We start from the raw sequence: 22,157 nt of genomic DNA, 5'->3' as shown, positions 1-22,157 counted from the left end.
AATACACAAGAATTTATGATATTATAATCAAATTGTTCATAAGTAAATGTTTCCCTACAATATAAAGTAAATAGTATTAACAAATATATTCTTAACGCAAATTTGTTTTTGCTAGAATTTTTATTTTTTTAAATGCATAGCGTATTTAATTTTAACTATATTTATATCAATATAACTATCAAGATTTTTCTAAATATCTTTATTTTTGATATTAGCAAAGTCTCGAATGTTATCTGATGCATCAATATTAAATTGAGGGTTTATATTATCATGCATTAAGCGCCTGACATATTAAAACAAAATGTTTTAGTTCTATTTTTCTATAGAATCCTCTTATTAATTTTAAATAGATTTACAAACTGAGAACGATAAAAAAATTCATATAAGTAATATATGGTATTTGTAAAACATTGACAGGGCATTAATTTTATACATAATCGTGAAATATAGTGTATAAATCAATTTCATTAAAAATGAGTGTTTTTTTTTGTTTGTTGATTCACCAAACACATTGTCCAAAATACATTATACGACTTTAAAAGAAGGTTGAAAATTTATTCGATTGATATGAACTTTGATATCAAGCATATCAAATCAGTTTGACAGCTTAAAATTTTAAAAAATTTAGAAAAAAATTAGTAACAAAAGTACATAAATTCAATGATTAACCATATTTTTTCAAGTTCTTTTTTTAAATGTTTAGACCAAAACACATCTGAAACAATGAAACAATGCAATAGAAAAATGAAAAATTAAATTTGATAAATCACTAATATAATCATTAATAAGAATTTTTTTATTTTACTTTTCTTTTTTAAAAAAATTTGTTTCAGAAATAAATATAAATATAAAATTTTATGTAAATAAACATGTTATTTGAAGTCCTGTTCTTAATTAAAACTGTCAGCATAAGGAAGCTTTTATATCCTCCTACAGAGATGGATTTGGGAATAACTCTTTTACAAAGGATACAAGAAGAAAAGAACGAAGAAGTGTGTGTGGTAAGATTGGAAGATCAAATCTATGTTCTTCTAAGTAATTCACCATTAGATTGGAAGAACATTAAGCCGAAGAAGAAAGTTTCAGAACCATTGCCCGGCCACCTCAAAAGGATCAGAAATGTCGTCTTTAAGAATATAATGAGATTGAGAGAAATAATTTCTTCATCATTAGGAAATATTTGGTCAACAATTTCTTGTTTATTTTCTAAATTCAGATCCAAAATATCGTACTTGGCTACTAATACTTTATCATGGTGTTATAAACATACAAAAATGCGTTACAAGGCATTCACACGATTTTATAAAGTGTGCAAACAAAAGTTTGAACAAGTGTTAAAAGTTCACAAAGAAATAAGAGATTAAAACAATAACTTTTCTATAATCAATGTGTTACCTTTTTTTATTATATTGTGTTGTTTTATATGTAACATCATGCTGATGCTTGTTTAATGTATCTATACCTAAAAAATTACTTTTATAATTTTTAAATACTTTATTTAGATAAATTAAATGATACAAAAATATCTTAAATTTTAAAATGAGTTTTCTCGTTGAAGTTGATTTATATAAAATTACAATTCAGCATCACTAAAAAGTCGAGTTCTTTTCAGTTTTCGAAAACCATTATATTTATTGCATATATGTAATTGTGTAAAAACATAATTAGAGCATATAAATCTTTTTTCTATATGTAAATATAATAAATTTGTTGTTAAAAAAAGTTTACCTAAATAAATATCTAAAAACTTGTTTATAATTCATAGTTACTATTTATAAGTATTCAACTATTGGTTATAACAAAGATTTTTATATTCATCTAGTCATATGAAAAGAATTAAGATGTTTGTTAAAGAAGGCTTTCCTCGATCATCGAGGGAAAATTACTGTAAATATCTGAAATCGAAAGTCTTCGCAAAATAAAAACTTACACAAGTGCTTACGTATAATATGACTTTTGTATTAAATTACTAATTAAATAATTATAGATCGTTTAAATTAAATTGCGCAATAAATAAATAACGAACGTTCTACATATAATCTAGAAATCAAAAAATATTCGATCGTAAAGGAGCAGTATATGTTAATTTAACTCCTTACATTAAAAATTTAAAACAAAGAAGAGGTTTGTCGAAAATAATAAAAAATCAGCTTAATAAATTTTGGTCAATAGAAACAATCAGATTAGATTTGATGGGACCTTCGGGCCGAAATTCACCTTTTTTTGATGTCTTCAAATTTTCATTTTTTCACCCCAAAAAATGAAATTCCCAAAGTTGAGGAAAAGAGAGATTGAAGAGAAAATAATACAACAAATAAAAATCTTACAACTTAGCAATTGTAAAATATGCAATGAAGAGCTTACATCATACACAAAAAATAAGTATGAATATATGAAATGTACAAATAAAATATGTCCACTATATAAAAAACATATTAATGTTTGGAAAGGTACAATATTTAGTCATGTAAAAATTTCTAAAGTGAAATTATCGAGGTTATTGACCTCTGGTTATCAAAATGTAGTGTGGATACTATTTCATACGTAACCAAAATTGATAAAAAAGTTATATGGAGAATATTGAAAGAAACTAGTGAAGTACTAGTTAAAAAATTCTACCAAAACATTGAATATATTGGAATCCTGGTGAAACAGTTGAAATGGATGAGTCAAAGATTGGAAAGAATAAATATAATCGTGGACATCCAGTAGGAGGAGTTTGGCTATTTGGAGTAGTTGAAAGAGATGGTAAAAAAATTAGTCATATTATTTCAAGTTAGTGATCGTACTAAAAGTACGTTAAAATTTCACATTAAAAATAGTGTAAAAGAAGGTAGCAAATTATATTCTGACTGTTGGAAGGGATATACGGGCATTCAAAATGAAGGTTATAGTCACCACACTGTAAACCACTCTAAATATTTTAAAGATCCCGAGACAGGAATACATACTAATACTATCGAAGGAACATGGTCTGGTTTAAAACAGCATATACCATACAGATGTAGAACAAGGAAATTAATTAATAGGTATTTAGTGAGGTACATGTTAATAAAAAACTATAATACTCATCCTGTAATAAGTTGTTTTAACGTAATTTAATATGAAAAATTAAATATTTAAAACTTTTATTCTTTTTTTATTTTCTTCCTCAACTTTTGGAATTTCATTTTTTGGGGTGAAAAAATGAAAATTTGAAGACATCAAAAAAAGGTGAATTTCGGTCCGATCAACCGATTTGATGTAACTTTGGGTTTTTAGATGAAATATAATCTGTGGGGAAATGGCATCTCAATTTTTTTTATCTTGTTGGGAGTGTATATTAATAGCCTTTCAAGTCCGACCAGGGGTTGATATATGGTCATATAAACGATAATTTAGTTATTTTAGTGACTCGTTTTATTATGTATAAATGTAACAAAATTATCAAAAAAGTTACGCAATATATAACAAAGAATGTAGGCACAAGCGAACTAAGGGAGAGTAGACACGTGAATCTCTTGAAACACTATAATTAAAGATGATACCAGATTATTCTTTGCTATAACAAATAACTGAAATATATATTAGTTGAGTAAGTGTTTTCAAATAAAAAGAATTATATAATTAGATTTTCAATATAAAAAAATAAATTGTTTTTGCAAATATTTTGAAGTTATACAAAAATTTGATAACAATAGTGCCATATGGGTGCCCTTAGCACAGTGGTAGAATGCAATGCTCCCATTGAGCAATGGCTGGGTTCGATTCCCAGGGGCACCAAAATTGTTTCTACTTTCTATGATGCAGTTCGAACAACTCAGATGATGAAAATGTCCACGATAATCATTAAGTTGATTCAATGAAACTTGTGTGTGTCCAGCCACAAGGGGATTAGCATCTAGTGTATAAACGCACCTCAAGGCCAAAAAGCAGTATCACTCTTTGGTGACTTAATGATACATAAAAGTATCTAATGGGTACGGCCTAATTGGAGCCCATGGCTGGTGCACTCTAGAGTGGGATCCTAGAGCTAACTAAGAGACTAGACGAAGTAGGGCAATAGAAGGTCTCGTGGGCCCTATCCTACATGATTCTGTAACACGGTGGCCGAAACTAGTGGGAGACTGGTGGTCAACGCAGCCTAATAAAAACGCCGGGCTGGGGATGTGGTCGTGTAAGGAGCCGTGTGTGCAATACGGATGATTGTAGGGACCTTTGAGTCAGTACGATGATGTCTATCCTCGGGTTATAGATAACCATGCCCGTTAAGTATATCCGCTGTGAGGTCACTCTGGACGCGATTTGAGGTATAAATGGAAAGTGTTCTCCTGGAGCCAAAGTCCAATGGATACGGCGGAGCTTGCTGCACCGGCAAGTGTATGGAGGGAGTTTTAGTGAGTAAGAATCTCACAGTACCAGTTGGATGAGGATCACACTTAAATCCCTCTGGTCCCTATGTAAGGTTTCTCCCTACCTCTTACTTGCAAGAAAAAAAAAAAAAAAAAAAAAGTGCCATATGTGATGACGCAATTGTGTTTTGGCCAAATTTCACAGAAAATTAGAAAATATATCTCTTTATTTAAACATATTCTTAATGTTTCTATGAGGAAAATTTTAAGATTATCGAAGATTAAAGTATAGAAATAAATCATTAGGGACCGAAGAGGCTACTATATAATATACAAGAGCTATTTAAGCTACTTAAATAGAAGAATAGTATGATTGAAATGGCTATCAAAATTTTATACCGTTCTAAAATAATGCTTTTACAAAAAAAATATAAATATCGACGGAAAGAGAACATAAATTTGTTAATATGTTGTCTAGAATCATAAGTAAAATATAATTTATTTTTTATCGCAAACTAAATATTACAATAAAAAAAGATTTTTTTCCTTTCTATCTTATGATGTGATTAGATTGTATAGATTTTTATTAAAATAGTACTAATGTTTAATAAAAAAAAAAAATAGATATATAATATAAATATACCATAAAATTTAATATAATCTAAGGATTTATGAATAATAACAAATTCAATGTTATTTAATTATATAAAACATCAAACAAATTATGTGTCTTTTTTGTGACAATTATTTATAAAAATTCTGTATATTGAAGTAAATATTAGTAAACTTTTCATGTCAATAATAATACTTGTCCAAAATACATTGCCTTGTATTTCATTTCCACGTTTAGTAAAATTTGTATCAAAAATATAATTTTCTTATTAGTTTTACTTACAGTTATATTGTCATTGATGCATCCTTCATGTTGTCTTTTCTGTAGTTTTTATTGCAGTTATAATTCAAAAATTTTAATGTCAATATCATATAAGTCATTTTATTCGTCAAAATTTGTCCATTACGCCTTTAAAAATAGATCCCGATTAGTTTTTGTAAATTTAAATATTTTTTTAATCAATTTCCCCTAAACAATTTATAATAGTGTTTATTTGGTCTTTACATGATTTAATTTTAAACAAATGTAATTTATTATTCATACCATTTGGTACAAAACGTGTATGTTGTCTAATAATTTTTGAAATATACTATTCTGTTAATTTTACGTTATTCATGACTTCTTTATAACACACGCGTAAATATCAAAATATATATATATCAGAAAAATAATTTAGTTTAAAAGTTTTGTTTCTTCACTTAAGGTATTCAAGCTCATTTGGTTTCGATTTTTGAAATATATTATATTTCAAGAAGTTCTCTTCGATCGAAACATTACGATTGTTGTTGTAATAATTCGAACAAATTATTTTATATCATTTATTTTAAAATTTCATGATTCGTAATAGTATTCTAAAGTTAATCCCCGAAAATATAAAATTTTTTATCGGGTGGTCGATTTTCAAAAATTGGAAAAAACAATAGTTCACAATTACCAATACCGTTTACAGATCTTTAAGAAAAATTTTGCTGTTTATACTGGTCTTAATAATTTGTGGGGAAAAAAGCCTGAAAAAAATAAATAACACATTAAGGGTTAAAAAAAAAACTTTATTTATATAAATAAATTTTTTAAATTTTCGATTTTATTAAAGCAATATTGGTAAAAATAACTTTTTGGTCAAAATTAAGTACATAGATTTTTGACATCCTAATTCATACATATCAACAATATTTGTAGTTCTTGCGAATTATCTTAAAAAACGTTTCGCTGCTATCGATATTTTAGATTCTTTTTTGTATATACTGTTTTGTAACGGGCCTTGTTAGCAAAAATACATAAAAATGATGAACGTATAATTTCTTAATTTTTAAAAAACGACAAGAGAAAGAAATGATTTTAAAAATTTACGAAGAATAAAAGAAACTCGTCTTTACATTATATGCATTTTGCACAATTGATTGATTTTTTAAATTTTAAACATAATATAAGAAAAATCTCTAATATTATGAAATAAATAATCCTGAAAAAAAGTAATTGTTGTGTTACTTTAAATAAAAAGTTTTTTAACGATACATAGTTTGTAGTAATTTTGTAGCAATTCAACCAATGTGATTATCAAAAAACAATGCGTAACAAATCAAAATGTTTATCTCGATTTACATGGTTTTATAGGCAATTGATGTATAATATGGGCAATTCATGAGTTTTATCCTTTTGGGAACGATAAATTTTATTGTTTAATTGCATAATAATACTATCAAAATTATTTTTAATTTATCTACAGTGAAAAATAATAGTTTTAAAGATTTTAATACAAATAATAACAGAAAATGTTTTGAAGTATCTTGCAGTCATTTTGTATATATTAGATTTAACAAAAATAATTATAATTGTTTGAACAATATAAATTTATTTTTGATCCTTCAGATAAATGCATATTGCACTTCATATACGTGATTTTTGTCAATTTGTTTGCGTAAACTTCGATTTATAAAGTCTGCTCATTTAGCTTAACATAATTAATTAGGCCGTAACAATAATTTAGTTCTATCTGGACTGAAATGTTTTATACCATAGTAAAAAAAAACACAAGACAATATCATTAAAAACTTTTTTACAAGATGTGTGGCATAATTTGAGAAAAGGAATGTTTTTTACTATTGTCTTTCCGTAGAATCGCCCTGTCTCGCTATAGCCATAATTTCAATTATGGAACGTCGCCCAAAAATTTGATAAAGACACATAGATGCAAAAATCTTATATAATATATTCCATAAACTATTTTTTAAGTGTCAAATATCTCATATTTCTATAATGTATGATCCTAGGGATTATATGCACATATTGTCTTTTTGTCCATTAAAACTCGCTAAGCAACTGTATGTCGCACGAGATATTTTTACTAAATAAAGTCTTTTTGGACTAAAAATAAAACTCTTCTAATGTAATCTTTAAAATTGCCGTGCACAGAATTTACTGTTTATAATGATAAAATCTCTTCATATAATAGTAAACTTGAGGAGTTTGTTCGTAAAAAAACAAAGTTTCTAATTTTTCAAAACAATGCATTAGGCTTTTAGTTACTAGAAAATAATGAATAACCCGGTACATTTTAGAAAATATTTACAAAATTATGATAAATTTCTGAATATGCTTTATAATTTATTCAGATCATAAATTATATCATTTCTGTCTGTTCATTTAACTTACTCAATGATAAATATCTTTTGATGATAAATATTAAATTAATATAAGAATAGCTATAATGACAAAGGAGAAAATTTACGTGCAAAAAAACATTTTATTATTTAAAAAAAAACCAGAAATCATTTTTAAAAAAAAAAATATTATTGATTACATTTAAACTATTATCATAGATTTATAGGGTCTATTTTTAGAATAAATTGATTGTAAATGTATTTATATTTTACCGACTAAAAAAAGCTATTTTTTTATAACACACATAACATCATGTCTTTTTACTGCTTCGTGTTATAGCATTTGCTAAAATCTTGAATTGTTTTTGCATGATGTTTTCGCCATATTGAAACAAGATGTTTCTAATTATTTTTCATTATAATCGACTTTTAGAATATAGCCCGAATCATAACTTATAAAATTATAAAAAATCATATAAGTAATATATGGTATTTGTAAAACATTGACAGGGCATTAATTTTATACATAATTGTGAAATATAGTCTATAAATCAATTTCATTAAAAATGAGTGTTTTTTTGTTTGTTGATTCACCAAACACATTGTCCAAAATACACTATACGTTTTAAAAGAAGGTTGAAAATATATTTGATTGATAAGAACTTTGATATCAAGCATATCAAATCAGTTTAACAGCTTTAAATTAAAAAAAATTAGTAACAAAAGTACATAAATTCAATTGTTAACCATATTTTTTCAAGTTCTTTTTTTATGTTTAGACCAAAACACATCTGAAACAATGAAACAATGCAATAGAAAAATGAAAAATTAAATTTGATAAATCACTAATATAATCATTAATAAGAATTTTTTAAAATTTACTTTTCTTTTTTCAAAAAATTTGTTTCAGAAATAAATATAAATATAAAATTTTATGTAAATAAACCTGTTATTTGCAGTCCTGTTCTTAATTAAAACAGTCAGCATAAGGAAGCTTTTGTATTCTCCTACAAAGATGGATTTGGGAATAACTCTTTTACAAAAGATACAAGAAGAAAAGAACGAAGAAGTGTGTGTGGTAAGATTGGAAGATCAAATCTATGTACTTCTAAGTAATTCTCCATTAGATTGGAAGAACATTAAGACAAAGAAAAAAGTTTCAGAACCATTGCCCGGGCTCTTCAAAAGATTCAAAAAAATCGTCTATGAGAATATAATGAGATCGAGAGAAATAATTTCTTCATCATTAGGAAATATTTGGTCAAGAATTTCTCGTATATTTTCTAAATTCAGATCCAAAATATCGTACTTGGCTACTAATACGTTATCATGGTGTTATAAACATACAAAAATGCGTTACAAGGCATTCACACGATTTTATAAAGTGTGCAAACAAAAGTTTGAACAAGTGTTAAAAGTTCACAAATATATAAGAGATTAAACAATAACTTTTCTATATTTTCTTTATTTGCTATTTATAAAAATATTGCTTAGTTTAATTTTATCATGATTTATAACAATATTTATTTATGTCTAAACTGACAATAATTTGTATTATTTGATGCATAGTTTTTAAATCTGTCTACTATACTATTAAAAGAATTTAATTTAATTTTTTGCCCCTCTTTTCGTGCTTTAAAAATCTTCAATCTATTTATTTTATCCTTAGTATATTAAAGTAATGTCAAATACAGATTTTATGCTTCAATTTAAATTTTTAGGTCCATATCGTTTTTAAATTTTTATTTTGTTAAACTTAGTATCAATATGTCGTAAAAAACGGTTTGGAATAATTTAGATTTGCACAAAAAAACGAGAAAACGAAAAAGCTGCTAATTTTACAGTAAATGGGTATTAAAAATGTACATAAGGATTTTGAAGACAAGTATTAGATTATAGACGTTTTTACATAACTTTACAATTTTTAACTTACTTAAAAAACGTTATTCTGATCTATAAAATCAACTTTAAAATATTTTAATACAAATTGGAAACACAAAAATTAGCAACAAACGTACCACAAAACATAGATTTTTTTTCCAGTTTTTTGAGAGGGGTGCCTTTCGCAATAAAAAATATAAATTTTCAGTCATTTTTGATAAAAAGATCAATATGAGACAAACGGATTTAGCTATAATAAGAAATGTTTATTTGTTTTTTTTTAATTATGAATGAAACTCGCAAGAATTAATATAACTTGCATGTTAATCATACCTTTATAAGGATTTTTATGGAAAAATTCTAGTTTATTTTGGTTCATCGAAATAAAACGTTTATAAATGAGAGCGATAGAAAAATATTAAATTCACGAACCGAGTATATTATAATTACATGTAAATAATATTTGTAATTTCTTTAGCAATTATCTACAGCCGATGGCATAAAAGAATTGGAAAAGATTCACCATAAAGCTTGCTCTTAATCCAATTTGTAGCTACTATGCTCCAAAACTAACATTTACCCTGTTTTAAGATGTACAGAGGGATGTAGATACTAAAATTACGGTTAACTTAAGGTAAAGTTGCAATACTATTGTAGAATCGGTGCTATAATTGTTACATATATCATATATAACAAATAAAAACCCTTTTTTTAAGTCAGAATTTTTTTTTTTGAAAGATTATATAGATAGTTCAAATTCCTGAGGTTTAGTTTATCGGTTTGTTCTGCGATACTATGCTCCTGTAACGCTTTATTTTAAATTATTTAAAATAACAGTTGAGTTTACAAATAATATTCGATTTAATAGATATTCAATAAAAATAGAGTGTGTGCTTTATATGATATTTTCTAAACGGAATTGAATTTAATTATGTTCCATGCTTTACATATATTTTATGAATATGTTTTTAACGGCAAGGTTTATCATTGAAGTTTCTACAAATCAAATATTCGTCAAACTTTGTTAATTTTTAATAATAGTCAATAAATAGCCTCAGATTTCAATAATGTTGGCCAAAAATTCAAAGTAAATCTTCTAAAGATTTTTTTAGAGACTTTACCAATAATTTATATTCCGACTGATTTTTCCATCAAACAGAACTAGATATCAAAAAATCTAACAACATTAAATCATTTTTTAAAAACACTTAAAAATTGTCATACGAACGATTTTACATACCTATATCGTCTATTTACAAGAACTAAGTTTAAAACTTAAAATATTAAAATGATTGTAAAATAAAAAATTTTCACAGATTTAAATAAAAAATAATTGAAACTTTATATTTGACGTTTGATAGTTACCACATATTTTATTTTTAAAAATATTCATAATTGTCACAATTTTATAATCTTGACTATACTTTTACAAGCATGTAAAATTTACAATAACTCTTTAAATTTAAGGAAATTTGTTTTATTTACTTTAAACTGCCAAAGATGTTATTATTAATTGAAAAAATGTTTTTTATATATTAAGTCGAAACTCTTACTAAAAACAATTTTGTCGATTTTTATAAATTATAAAATTTAAAAAATTATTATCTAGATTTAATTGCGGTAATCAATGATATGCTAAAAATAAGTTTTTATCGGGGTTAGATATTTTTTTTTATGATGTCGACATTAAATATGTAAATTACATATGAAAATAATTTTTAGGGCATCTTGCAAGCCTAGGTTAAAATAGACTAATCATAGTAGATTGTCTATGCTTAGAAAACTACGGATTAATTTCAACCCAAATCTCCTTTTCGATATTCTTTGCAGGTTCTATTTTAATTTCATAGTAAAAATTTTTACTCAATCTTACTCAAAAAAAATTTTTTTTATTGTTGCCAACCAATATAATTGAGTCATAAGGGTATATTATTCATAATATTTTGAAGTCAAAACTGATTTCTAGTGTATAATATTAGTTTATGTAATCTTATATTATAAAACTTAACACTCAGGCTCCTATTTTCTAGTTAACGATGTTATTATCAAAAAATTATATTAAGCATTCTAAATTTATTAATAAATCACAATATATACAGATATGTAAACTTTAAGAATATATTACTTCCAAATTTTGGATTGATATTTTTATATTGGTTCAATAATACTTTATTTTAAGTTACTGCTTATATATGAATTTCTTAACGAAAACTGTGAAGATTTATCTCATTTACCTAACCTTATAATTACATTGAAATGACCTTTGATTATACTCATTTTAAAAATGTAAAACTATTGCACTTATACAAAATTTATCCCGCACATTAACATGTTTATTTTACTAAATCGACGGATATTACTAAAAGATTCTTTTTTAGTTAACATTGTTTTTTGCCAAAATGTACATATGTCAAAATTGCAATGTTTATTAAACTTATAGCTTATATATTTCCTTAAATATTTCAAATAATACAGTCTTGTGTTTAATTCCAGATTATTTTGCAAAAAAATTAAGTTTATCTTATTTTTTTATATATTGATAAAAAATTTTTATGCCCCCAATGAAATTCTTATTATTTTTTACTAATATAAGTATAATTATGTTTGGTATTATAAATACTAGTGATAATGTCGAAACTGTATTAAAAGAAATTATCAATAACGATGAAATTTGTGAAGAATTAGATTACAGAATTGTTACTTATAAATTATCAGAATGTCATGTACGTGTGTTTACTAAACTTATATGGGACACAATAACTAACCATGACATTTTTCAAAAAATGATACAAGATGATACTTCAAAAAACAGCTTCACTAGAAGAAGTTCGCAATTATACGACGGATATTTGGAAACGTTGAGTCTTAAGAAATGGGATAATAAATTAATGAGATCACTGTCAAGAAAAGAAAAAACTTTTATTGATAAAATTATACTCGGAATATTTGAATATCATGATATGTTGCGACTTTGTTATAAGGATATAATAAATAGCAGTACCTCGGTTATAAAGACAATTGAAGGCATAATTAATCTACACACATGCTTTGTACCAATTGATATAAGTGTTAATCTACCTTCTCCTGTTTATAAAATGTGTAGAGGTCTTATTCCACATTTTAAAGCATGTTATGGTAAAAATGGAACGCAATACTTACAAGAAGAATCGTTTAAAATACACGAGCAGTTGATAAATGCCAAATGCTCCCCCGAAAAACATTTTAGTCGGATGCCGGCAGTTACTCCTGATTATAATAGTATAATTGATAACATACCATATTATAATAATATATCTCCTGAAACTACACCTAAATATGTTAGTGTACTTGATAATCTGTCAGAGTTTTATGACACTGTTCCCGATTGTAAAAATAGGTACAAATATCCTTCAACAGACAGTGGTTTTATTTACGATAATTACAGCGATTATATTGATATAAATGAAGATATTAAATACGATCGTCTAGTTGGTCGAGAGAATGGCTTTTCTGTTGTGGTTCTTTTTGTATGTTGTTTAATAATCGTTTTTGTTTCTGTGATTTTAGGATACATGTGTTACAGAAAAAGCCTTAACCAAGCCAGGCGCAATATGATGAATGTCTGATGTAAACAAAATTAAATTCTTATTGTTTACATTAGTTGTTTTATTATATAAAAAAATTTCAAAAGGTTTTTTTTTAAAAATTTTATTCGTCAGAATTCATGATGTTTAGGATATTTATATAGGAAAAGTGGTCAATGTGGCAACACATTAAAAAATTTTAAAAGACATGTGTCATGATGCTTTAGTTATCACAGGGCGGCTAAAACGAAAAAATATGCTTTGTAAAAATAAAGAATTTTTTTCACAAATCATTGCGTAATGCTTTGTAATTAGACCACGAAAAAATGAAAAGTCAAAAACAATTCTACTTATATTTGCTCAATGTTTTTTAGAAAACCTCAAGAGAATATTTTTCGACTATAAAAAAATTAAATAAATCAAAGTAGTAAGCGTAAGAAAAATACTCCTTGGCAAATAATTGCGAATTTAATGTTTATATTGTATATAATTAAATTTTAATTTTTTAAAATAAAAGGTTTTAAATAGCAGTTTGAACATAAATACATCGTACTGTTAGTTCTCATTACGAATAAAAACCTATTTTTTTCCTATGTGCCTAGGATGTAATTGGAACTAATTTTTACCGGGCACATATAAAGCTTAGATATAAACCCAAAACAATGAAATATTTACAAAAAAGAGTTTTTAAAATAACATAATAAAGTTCAACTAATTAAACAATAATGGGCTGTTATTGATCAAAAGTTTATTGAAGAATCCAATGAAATAAAATCTCAAAAAACATTGAGATTATAAAAGATGTGTATTTTGTAAAAATTATAAACTAGTTTTATTTAATTAACAGTTTTATATCCTCCGTCGTCGGCCATGATAAGGTGGCAATTATCAACTAAAAAATCAATATTTTCTCTTATCATTCTTTCATTATATTCGTTCTGTAGACATTTAAGTATAATGTTTATAGGCAGTCCTGTGTCATCGTCTTGATTATTTCTTATACATTCAAGAATATCTTTCTGTATTTTCAGCAAGTCATTTGTCACAGGCACGTCTTTTTTCATAAGATGCTCCTTCACAGATGAAGCCATGTGGTACAACATTTCATTATAATCCTCGATAACATAAAGACTAGTGACATTTACACTTTTCTTGCCTAAATATTCTTTCAGAGTACCAGTCACTTTGATAAATAAGCCATCTTCTATAAGATTTGCAAGATATTCTTCGTATGTTTTATTTGACCACATTGTGCACTCAATTTCACTAGTCCCGTCTTCTAATATAAAGACTTTGCCAGTGTTAGTGGTTTTGACACTACAAGTCCATCCTATAAGTCTGAATGTTGTCAATTCTTTATTGTCTACGTACATGACAGTAGAGCCTTCTTCGTGTTCAGCAGATTGTAATTGTTTAATAGTCAGAGATCTTATAGTTTTTATACCAGTGTATTCTTTCTTGGGAGATGATGGATTATAGCCGAGATCGGACATGGGCTAAGAAAAATAAGAGATTTAAAAACAAGTAGGGGAAAAAAATAAATTTATCAAATTTCATTTAATCATAAAAAAATATATAAAATTTGTTTATTACTTTTTTAAATTCATTTTAAATAAATTAATAACGACTTTTAAACTTAAATTTATTTTAGTTTATGAATTAATAACGCATTTTTTTAATATTTAATGCATCTTATATAATTCTCAGTGTATTTATCACTAATTACTATATATTTTTCATATATCTCCCTTAGCTTGCCTTTGTCTATTTCCTTATAATATTTCTTAAGAACTTTATTAAGAAGTAAATTATATCTTATATAATCATCCTCTAAGTTAAAGATTATATCATCTAACAAGTCGTTAATACTAAATTCATTATATTTAATATTGAATATTTCATTAATATTCCAATTTGCTGATACTGGATTTGATTCTAAATTTAACATATCAAGATTGATATTATCTTCAAAATGATCATATTGGTCAACTTGGTAGACTTTAGTGCACAGTAGCAAAATCTCATCGATTTCTGACACTAAAACAATAAAAAAGTTGTCTCTACTAAATCTAATAAACTTCATTTTAGATTTAGTAGAAATTTCATCTATAAGAAGATTACTTATAATTTCGTATATTAGAACTTTGGACTCTTGTAATATACAGAGAGTTTTATTATTGATATCCCAGTCTAAAATATTAGATATGGAATATTTTCTAAAATATACTGTCTCATCAAAATTATAAAATAGCAAAGAAGATTTTGTTTGTATACAAACAAACTCTTCTTTTATATCTATTTTTATAATATCAGATATTTCAATCTCATATTCTTTTTTAGTAATGTAGTTTAGTACATTGACTTTGTTATCTGTGTAAGAAATTACATAATCTTTGTGATATCGCACATTTTCATATCTTTTATCCAATTTATAATGTATAAGTTTACTGTTAATGTTCATTATATTACATTTTTCAGTCAAAAATAGAACTCTATCTCTATATAAACTCATATTCCCTATTTTATGTCTTAAAAGTGTCTCAGATCTATTATTTAATAAATCTACTCTGTACAATGTATTATATTTATAACAGACTACATTATTTTTATCTACAGAAAATTTCTCAAGTTTCGTCGAATTTTTATTATCATTAAATTTATCTAGAATTGTAGAATGTTTATTAATTTCTATTTTCATAGTGTCATTATCATTGTATAAATTGTATCTAATCACCGAATTATCAGATATTATGACAATGTTCTTATTATTAATAACATCTAGTCCTCTAATTTCTGGTACATTGAGGATTTTATTTTTTATTATATTGATTTTAGAGTTGTTTATATCACATATTGATATTTCAGTACCAGTACTAACTAATAAATATTGATTGTCTATAAATTTCGCATTTTGTACACCGTCTTTACTAAGGATTTTGTATTTGTTCATCAAGTCAAAGACATGAAGTGTTTCATCTTTCACATATAAAAGTTTATCATCGGAGAAATCAAGATTTATAAAATTTTTTTGATTTTTTAGCTCAGTTGAAATGTCAAGTGTGTACAGAATTTTATCTTGTTTTAAATTTATTATATCGATTTTATCTTCATATAAAACTCCTATAAGGTCGATAGTTTTAGTATCTATGATTTTAATGTACCCGGGCTGTATATTTTTGAGCTGATACACGATCTTTTTCTTTATAAAGTTGTAAATAATTATTTGATCTTTTTGTTCTACTACAAATTTGTTGATATATGTCATAGGGTGGTGGATATTTATGACATCTTCTAACCTACCTATTTCTTCAGTATGACAATTTAGTGCCATGTCTTCTGAATAAGTCAGTAATATGTCGTAAATATTCATTTGGCCACTTAAAAAGACTACAAATAAAATATTTCCTAACCTCCGCACATATTTGATCTTTTCTTCATATTTTAGTGTGTAAATTAAAACTCCTCTTTTGTACAATAAAAGCTTCTCGTTACTAGTAATGTATAAGATATCACCATAAAAATACATATCATTCATTTCTGAAATGTATGGACCAATAAAAAGAGTGTTAAGTTTCTCTATGTCGTAAATAGCAAAAGAATTGTCAGTTTGAAGAATGAAAATATTAGTAGATCCAAGTTTGTCAATTAAAAAATCATTCTGGATTTTACAGTTTAAAGATCTGTAATATTTGTAGACTAATGAGTTTATCATTTTAAAGGGGGTATTAAAAAATTAAATAAATAAGAAAAATAACTAATACCGTTAAAAAATAAATTAATAACGGTTTTCTATTAATTCATATTAAAATAAAAATTCAATAATAAAAATTAAAAATAAAATCCATATACATAAAAAACTTATTTGAGAACTTCATTTGAATTATATAAAAAAAACTTATTGTCCTTGCCAGGAGGTTGGTGTGTATGCGGGAAACAATTTGTTTAACGGCATATATTTTTGATAAATTTATAATAATAAAAATAAGTAACTTACATTATCAATCATGCATATTATATAATAGGATTAAGACCCAGTTGATTTGCCTAATACACTTTTTTAATCGGTTTATTACGACAACAAATCTACTTCAAATCAAAGGGATTTCGCTTTATGTAAAAAATAATTTACAATATGAGAGTATTATATTATGGAATTGAAATTTTTTGAACCTATTGACATATTACTATTTGTGTTAGAGTCTTTTTTTTCGATTTTGAGTTGTATCTCGCATAATATAAAAATTTATAGATTAGTTATCTCTTGCATCATCTCTGTGTGTTTATAATTATTGTGTTAATACTTCGAATATTCGCCCCTCGACATAATTACGCCTTCGTCACTAATACATCTTTGTATTTTAAGACTTTTATAAAACTTAATTGGCGATTAATATGCTCTAGAAAATTTTGTGTTTGAAAAATAAATTAGATTTTTAATACTGTATTCTCTTTATTTTTATAATATAAATTGTTCTTTTATTTGCTTGTATTTTTACATTAAAAATAATATCATTACATAAGTATGATTTTTTTTTGCAAATTTTTTTCAATTTTATTAAAAAAAAAGAATTGCATAGAAACATGTTTTATGAATAAATACAAAATACATGATATATTTAAGAAACTAAATCTCTTGCCGTTCATAATTTAGAATTAGAAGACTCGAGAATTTATATTTTTCAAATTAAAGACCTTTGAGTTGGAGGACTTGGCTATCTAAATTGCAAACACTGAGATGTCGACTTCTAAAAGTTTTGCGCAAGAAATTGAGGCATTATAGTTTTAGAGCTTATACATAAATATCAAAATATACTTTAAAACGTTAGGCTAAAAATATCTAAGATATCATAAATCAACTAATTCAAAATAACCTGCTATTTAAAATAATCTGAGTAATACAATATTTAATAATACATATTATATTTTTATTAATATTTTATTTTATAGAATTTTATTACTACGACATGATTAAATTTGTTTATGATTCATAAATACATTAAATGGATTTTAATGTTCTTTTAAAAGTTTTCAACTGCGTAAAAAAGTTTTTGTTGATGTAAATATTATTTTTTCTAATGTTCACTATTGGAAATTTTTTTATACAGTTCCTTCTTCTAAAAAAAAATTGTGTATGTCGATTATCGTCCATAAAAAAGTTAATTTTTTGATGCAAGCTTTATATTGAAAAATACTCATACTAATTCTTCATATTAGGAATAAAACTACAATGACCTATAGCTTAAAATACTATGTACAAAGCTAAACTTGGTCATTTGAAATAGCAAAAATACATGATTTCATATTAATATCACATTATCGAAAAAACAAAACAATTGCTGATAGAAATTGGGCGTTGCATGGATAAACATTATATGATTATTCCACATGTCCAAATTGAGCGATGTAGCAAATTACAAGATATCTTTGGAGATTCTAGACAAATGAATCTTATATTAAAGAGATTACGATTCATGAATTGCTAGAGAACATCTTTTGGTGTTGAAAAGAGGAGACGGCATGTTTGATAGTGTCGATGAGAAAAAAAATATAATAATCCACCGTGTAATCGATATTATAAAATAAACAAAACCAAAATTACATACACGTCAAATATTTTTTCTTATAATAACTGCTAATGATTAAGAAATTCCCAAATTTATAATATTTGATACTAAAGGTTTTTAATATAACGAGGGGTATATTGTTTTGTAAACAAATAATATACAGATTTACCAAAAAAACCTAAACTGCAAATTTCATAAATAAAGCAAAAAATATATTATCAGACTAATAATAAAAAAAATTATGACCCCATAATATGTTATTGATTTCTTTAATATTTATTTGGTATGTGCAAAAAACGAAAGCAAGCAATACAAATAATATGGGAATATCCACTGAAGAAATTCATAAAGTTTTAACGAATTTCGGCAAATTGGCTTTAAAAGACAATGTACAATACAATTCTAAAAAATTTAATCTGGGAGAAGAAGTAAATTTGATAAAAATGATGTTTGAGAGTTTGTTAGACAAAATGACTTTTCCAATAAAAATGAAATCAATAGGGTCGGAAGAGACTTATGGGGTTGAATATGAAATATATAGAGACGATATGACCTTTGAGTCATTTTTGGATGTTCTGTATGAAATTTATGACAAAAGAAAGCGCTTTGGCAAGGAAATTGCGGCTTATATCTTAGTATATGATCTTGGTAATCGTGTTAGAAATCTCTGGAAAGCGTTGATTTTTGTACATTTTTGCGTAAAGGAACTCAATCAAAATGATGTTAAACAAACAATTTATAAATTAGTGAATACTAAAACAAATGAAAAAAACGATCTATTGCTCGATCAAATTATTAGAAATGGTGAATATGAATTACTTCTTGATAATATAAAACACATTTATGAAATACAAGGAAAGAATAATAATAATAGTATTGTAGACAAAATGCTTGACTATAAATATACTACGATGTTTATGATGAGTTCAATAATAATGGGTTTTATTGTTGTAATTTGGGGTTTAAATAAAATTTTGTATTATTAATTTAAGAAACTATAAAATTGTTAACGATATACAAAAATTACAATATAAAAATTATCTTTGTAATAGTAAAAAAATTATAATGTAAAATTTCTAAATGTAATAGTAAAAAGTTTTAAAATTATTTTTTAACAAGTTAATTACTAAAGCCGATTGAAAATAAAAAAATTAAATGTTTATACGTGGTTGTTTTACACCACATAGATTGAAATTATACTTTACTATTAAAACTTTTACGATGAAAACTAGTTAAATTTTTTAGCCTCAAATATTAAAATATAACATCTGTTTAAAATAATAAAAATTTATAGATTTTAATGTGACACAACAAAACTTCCAATTTAACAACTCGATTTGTGCAATTGCGATCGTATTTTCATATTTGATTAAAAATATTTTGACATGTTCTACGTCAGATCGGGAAAAGTCATGTTTTGTGCGACACAGATAAAACAAATTTTTGATCTTGGTTCTCTTATACCAAACAAAGTCCTGCGTAATGGTATCAAACAGAATAATTTATATATTCTTTCTGTAAATCAAATCATATCAAAAAAAGTACCTTAAGATTTGAAGCTACTGCGATGCCGAATTTTTGAAATGAAAAAAAAATTATTTATACGATTTAGTTTTTTGGATAATACATGCTATGTTTTCTTGATTTTGTGAAAACAAAAAATGATTTTTAGTATAAAAAACCATTGAATGTTTTTATAAATTTTTTTAAAAATTAAGAAATTAACTATTGATCCTTTTTCTATGCCCAATAACATATTTTTTTTGCTTGATAAAATTAATAAAAAAATATCAACATTTGGCAAAAACTCAATAAATGCGTTTAAGATTTCTAACAAATTTGGCTTGTTTTATTTTAGATAGATATTTATGGATCACATAAACAACAATACGACATGGGAAATGTAAAATTTATGCGAATGTCCTAATAATGATTTATTAATTAAATTTCTAATTTTTTTGGGTTTAGTTTTCTTTGATACCTTCATGTTTATTCAAACTAAAGACAAGATATAAGACTTACAACGACAAAGTGTTCAAATCATATTTATCTTGACATTTCATTTTTACAGCCACACACATAATATTTTTTATATAAAAGTTCTATTATGATTTCTTCGCATGTCTAAAATGGCGTGACTAATTAAAATTATTGTTACCTAAATTCGTTAAATATATTTTTTAATGTATTCATAAAAAGATTTTACATTTAATTTAAGCTGCTTATCTTTAAACAATTATATTTTGGAAAAAAAATTAAAATTTTTTGAGATTTATTATAAATTAGTTTTTTTATTAATATATCATATTTTATTTAAATAATCGTTTTTTGTTTTTAATCACAAATTTCTCAATATCTTTTACAGACTTCTCACTCAACAAGACTTTTTTATCATTTTTATCTAAAAAATTTTTATCCATCAAAAATCCATCTCCTTCTTCATCATGTGAACTTCCAAGTGTGTGTAAAATCTCATGTACTAAAACTTTGGCTTTATAAAATATTGTATCTTCCTGATCAAGGTTTACAATTATGTATTTTGTCTCTCTGTCTTCTAATCCATTTAAATAACTCATTCCTTCTCTATCATTAAATTTATCATTTGTTATTAAGATAATCAAATCACTATCGTACAATTTATTATTTATACTTTTTATTTTTGATATTTTAGACTCAAGAGTTGTAAGTGGATCTTTTAACTTGCTGGATATTAAATTTGATGTCGTCCTGTTAAGATTTATCGACAAGAAGATGTCGACCATAAAATCTTTGAATTTTAAACTGTTTAAAATTTTTCTCGTCATATCAAATATTTCTAATGTTTCGTCATTTGCCTTTTTATTTAGACTTTTGTATCTATCGTAATCATTTATTAGTGCTATTTTTAGTTGTAAAATTTTTTTATCGACAAGCCTTAGTTCATTTTTTATAATAAGCCCGTCATCACTCAGTTTTTTACTAATATTAGTTATTTCTGACTTATAAAAGTTTTCGAAATTAGCTGTCACTTTATTTAATGAATATTTGTCGATTTTTACACTATAAGGATCTGTATCTTTGGTACTTTCAAGTTTCCAACATTCTTTTAGTGTACAGATTAGACCTAAATATTCATCGCAAATACGCAAATATCCAAAAGAATCTTCTTGTTCTAGCGTGAAAACACATGGATTTGTTATGTAGTTTTTTGATCCATTAGTAAAGATAAATTTTTTATTATCTACATTTAATTTAAACTTCCGTCTATCAAATTTAAATTTACTAAGAGGGTTATCGTCCATATTTAGGTATTTTACTTTGAATATTTCGGCAGTAATGAAGAGTAGAGGAAAAAATATCATTATAGTAATATTATTGTTTTTTTCACATATTAAAAATAAACAAATTGACACAAAACAATAATAAATAGAAAATAAATTAATAAAATGACATTTTTTAATTTAAAAATAGAAGACTAATTAAAAAATATTAAAATGAGCAAGTCTAGATAAAATATGTCATGTGAAGAACTTATTTCTAAATTTCTAATTTTTTGTCTCATTATATACTCTTTATTGAAAATACAATGTTTTCTTTTTCATATTTTCTCTGACATTTCTCAAAAA

General features: G+C 25.1%; 7 protein-coding genes across 7 annotated transcripts; 4 read left to right on the top strand and 3 right to left on the bottom strand.

The window, feature by feature from the left end:
- Positions 1 to 869: 869 nt before the first annotated feature.
- VNE69_05187 (uncharacterized protein) lies at positions 870 to 1,364 on the top strand (the record flags this gene model as incomplete). Its single annotated transcript, XM_065473671.1, has 1 exon — positions 870 to 1,364. The coding sequence occupies one exon, from the start codon at positions 870 to 872 to the stop codon at positions 1,362 to 1,364; it is 495 nt and encodes a 164-aa protein (XP_065329743.1).
- Positions 1,365 to 8,559: 7,195 nt separating this feature from the next.
- Positions 8,560 to 8,985, top strand: VNE69_05186 (uncharacterized protein; the record flags this gene model as incomplete). The annotated part of the gene is made up of 1 exon (XM_065473670.1): positions 8,560 to 8,985. The coding sequence occupies one exon, from the start codon at positions 8,560 to 8,562 to the stop codon at positions 8,983 to 8,985; it is 426 nt and encodes a 141-aa protein (XP_065329742.1).
- A 3,001-nt stretch (positions 8,986 to 11,986) lies between these two features.
- VNE69_05185 (uncharacterized protein) lies at positions 11,987 to 13,030 on the top strand (the record flags this gene model as incomplete). Its single annotated transcript, XM_065473669.1, has 1 exon — positions 11,987 to 13,030. One exon carries the CDS (start codon positions 11,987 to 11,989, stop codon positions 13,028 to 13,030), a length of 1,044 nt encoding a protein of 347 aa, XP_065329741.1.
- A 794-nt stretch (positions 13,031 to 13,824) lies between these two features.
- On the bottom strand, positions 13,825 to 14,481 carry VNE69_05184 (replication protein A 32 kDa subunit; the record flags this gene model as incomplete). The annotated part of the gene is made up of 1 exon (XM_065473668.1): positions 13,825 to 14,481. One exon carries the CDS (start codon positions 14,479 to 14,481, stop codon positions 13,825 to 13,827), a length of 657 nt encoding a protein of 218 aa, XP_065329740.1.
- A 182-nt stretch (positions 14,482 to 14,663) lies between these two features.
- On the bottom strand, positions 14,664 to 16,700 carry VNE69_05183 (U3 small nucleolar RNA-associated protein 21 (UTP21); the record flags this gene model as incomplete). The annotated part of the gene is made up of 1 exon (XM_065473667.1): positions 14,664 to 16,700. One exon carries the CDS (start codon positions 16,698 to 16,700, stop codon positions 14,664 to 14,666), a length of 2,037 nt encoding a protein of 678 aa, XP_065329739.1.
- Positions 16,701 to 18,806: 2,106 nt separating this feature from the next.
- VNE69_05182 (putative SP-containing membrane protein) lies at positions 18,807 to 19,538 on the top strand (the record flags this gene model as incomplete). The annotated part of the gene is made up of 1 exon (XM_065473666.1): positions 18,807 to 19,538. The coding sequence occupies one exon, from the start codon at positions 18,807 to 18,809 to the stop codon at positions 19,536 to 19,538; it is 732 nt and encodes a 243-aa protein (XP_065329738.1).
- A 1,323-nt stretch (positions 19,539 to 20,861) lies between these two features.
- VNE69_05181 (zinc-dependent metalloproteinase) lies at positions 20,862 to 21,893 on the bottom strand (the record flags this gene model as incomplete). Its single annotated transcript, XM_065473665.1, has 1 exon — positions 20,862 to 21,893. One exon carries the CDS (start codon positions 21,891 to 21,893, stop codon positions 20,862 to 20,864), a length of 1,032 nt encoding a protein of 343 aa, XP_065329737.1.
- Between the last annotated feature and the right edge of the window lie 264 nt (positions 21,894 to 22,157).

Source organism: Vairimorpha necatrix, chromosome 5 (genome assembly GCF_036630325.1).
Source record: "Vairimorpha necatrix chromosome 5, complete sequence".
NCBI lineage: Eukaryota > Fungi > Microsporidia > Nosematidae > Vairimorpha > Vairimorpha necatrix.
Note: the sequence above shows the minus strand (reverse complement) of the source record. Positions and strands in the feature narration are given on the sequence as shown.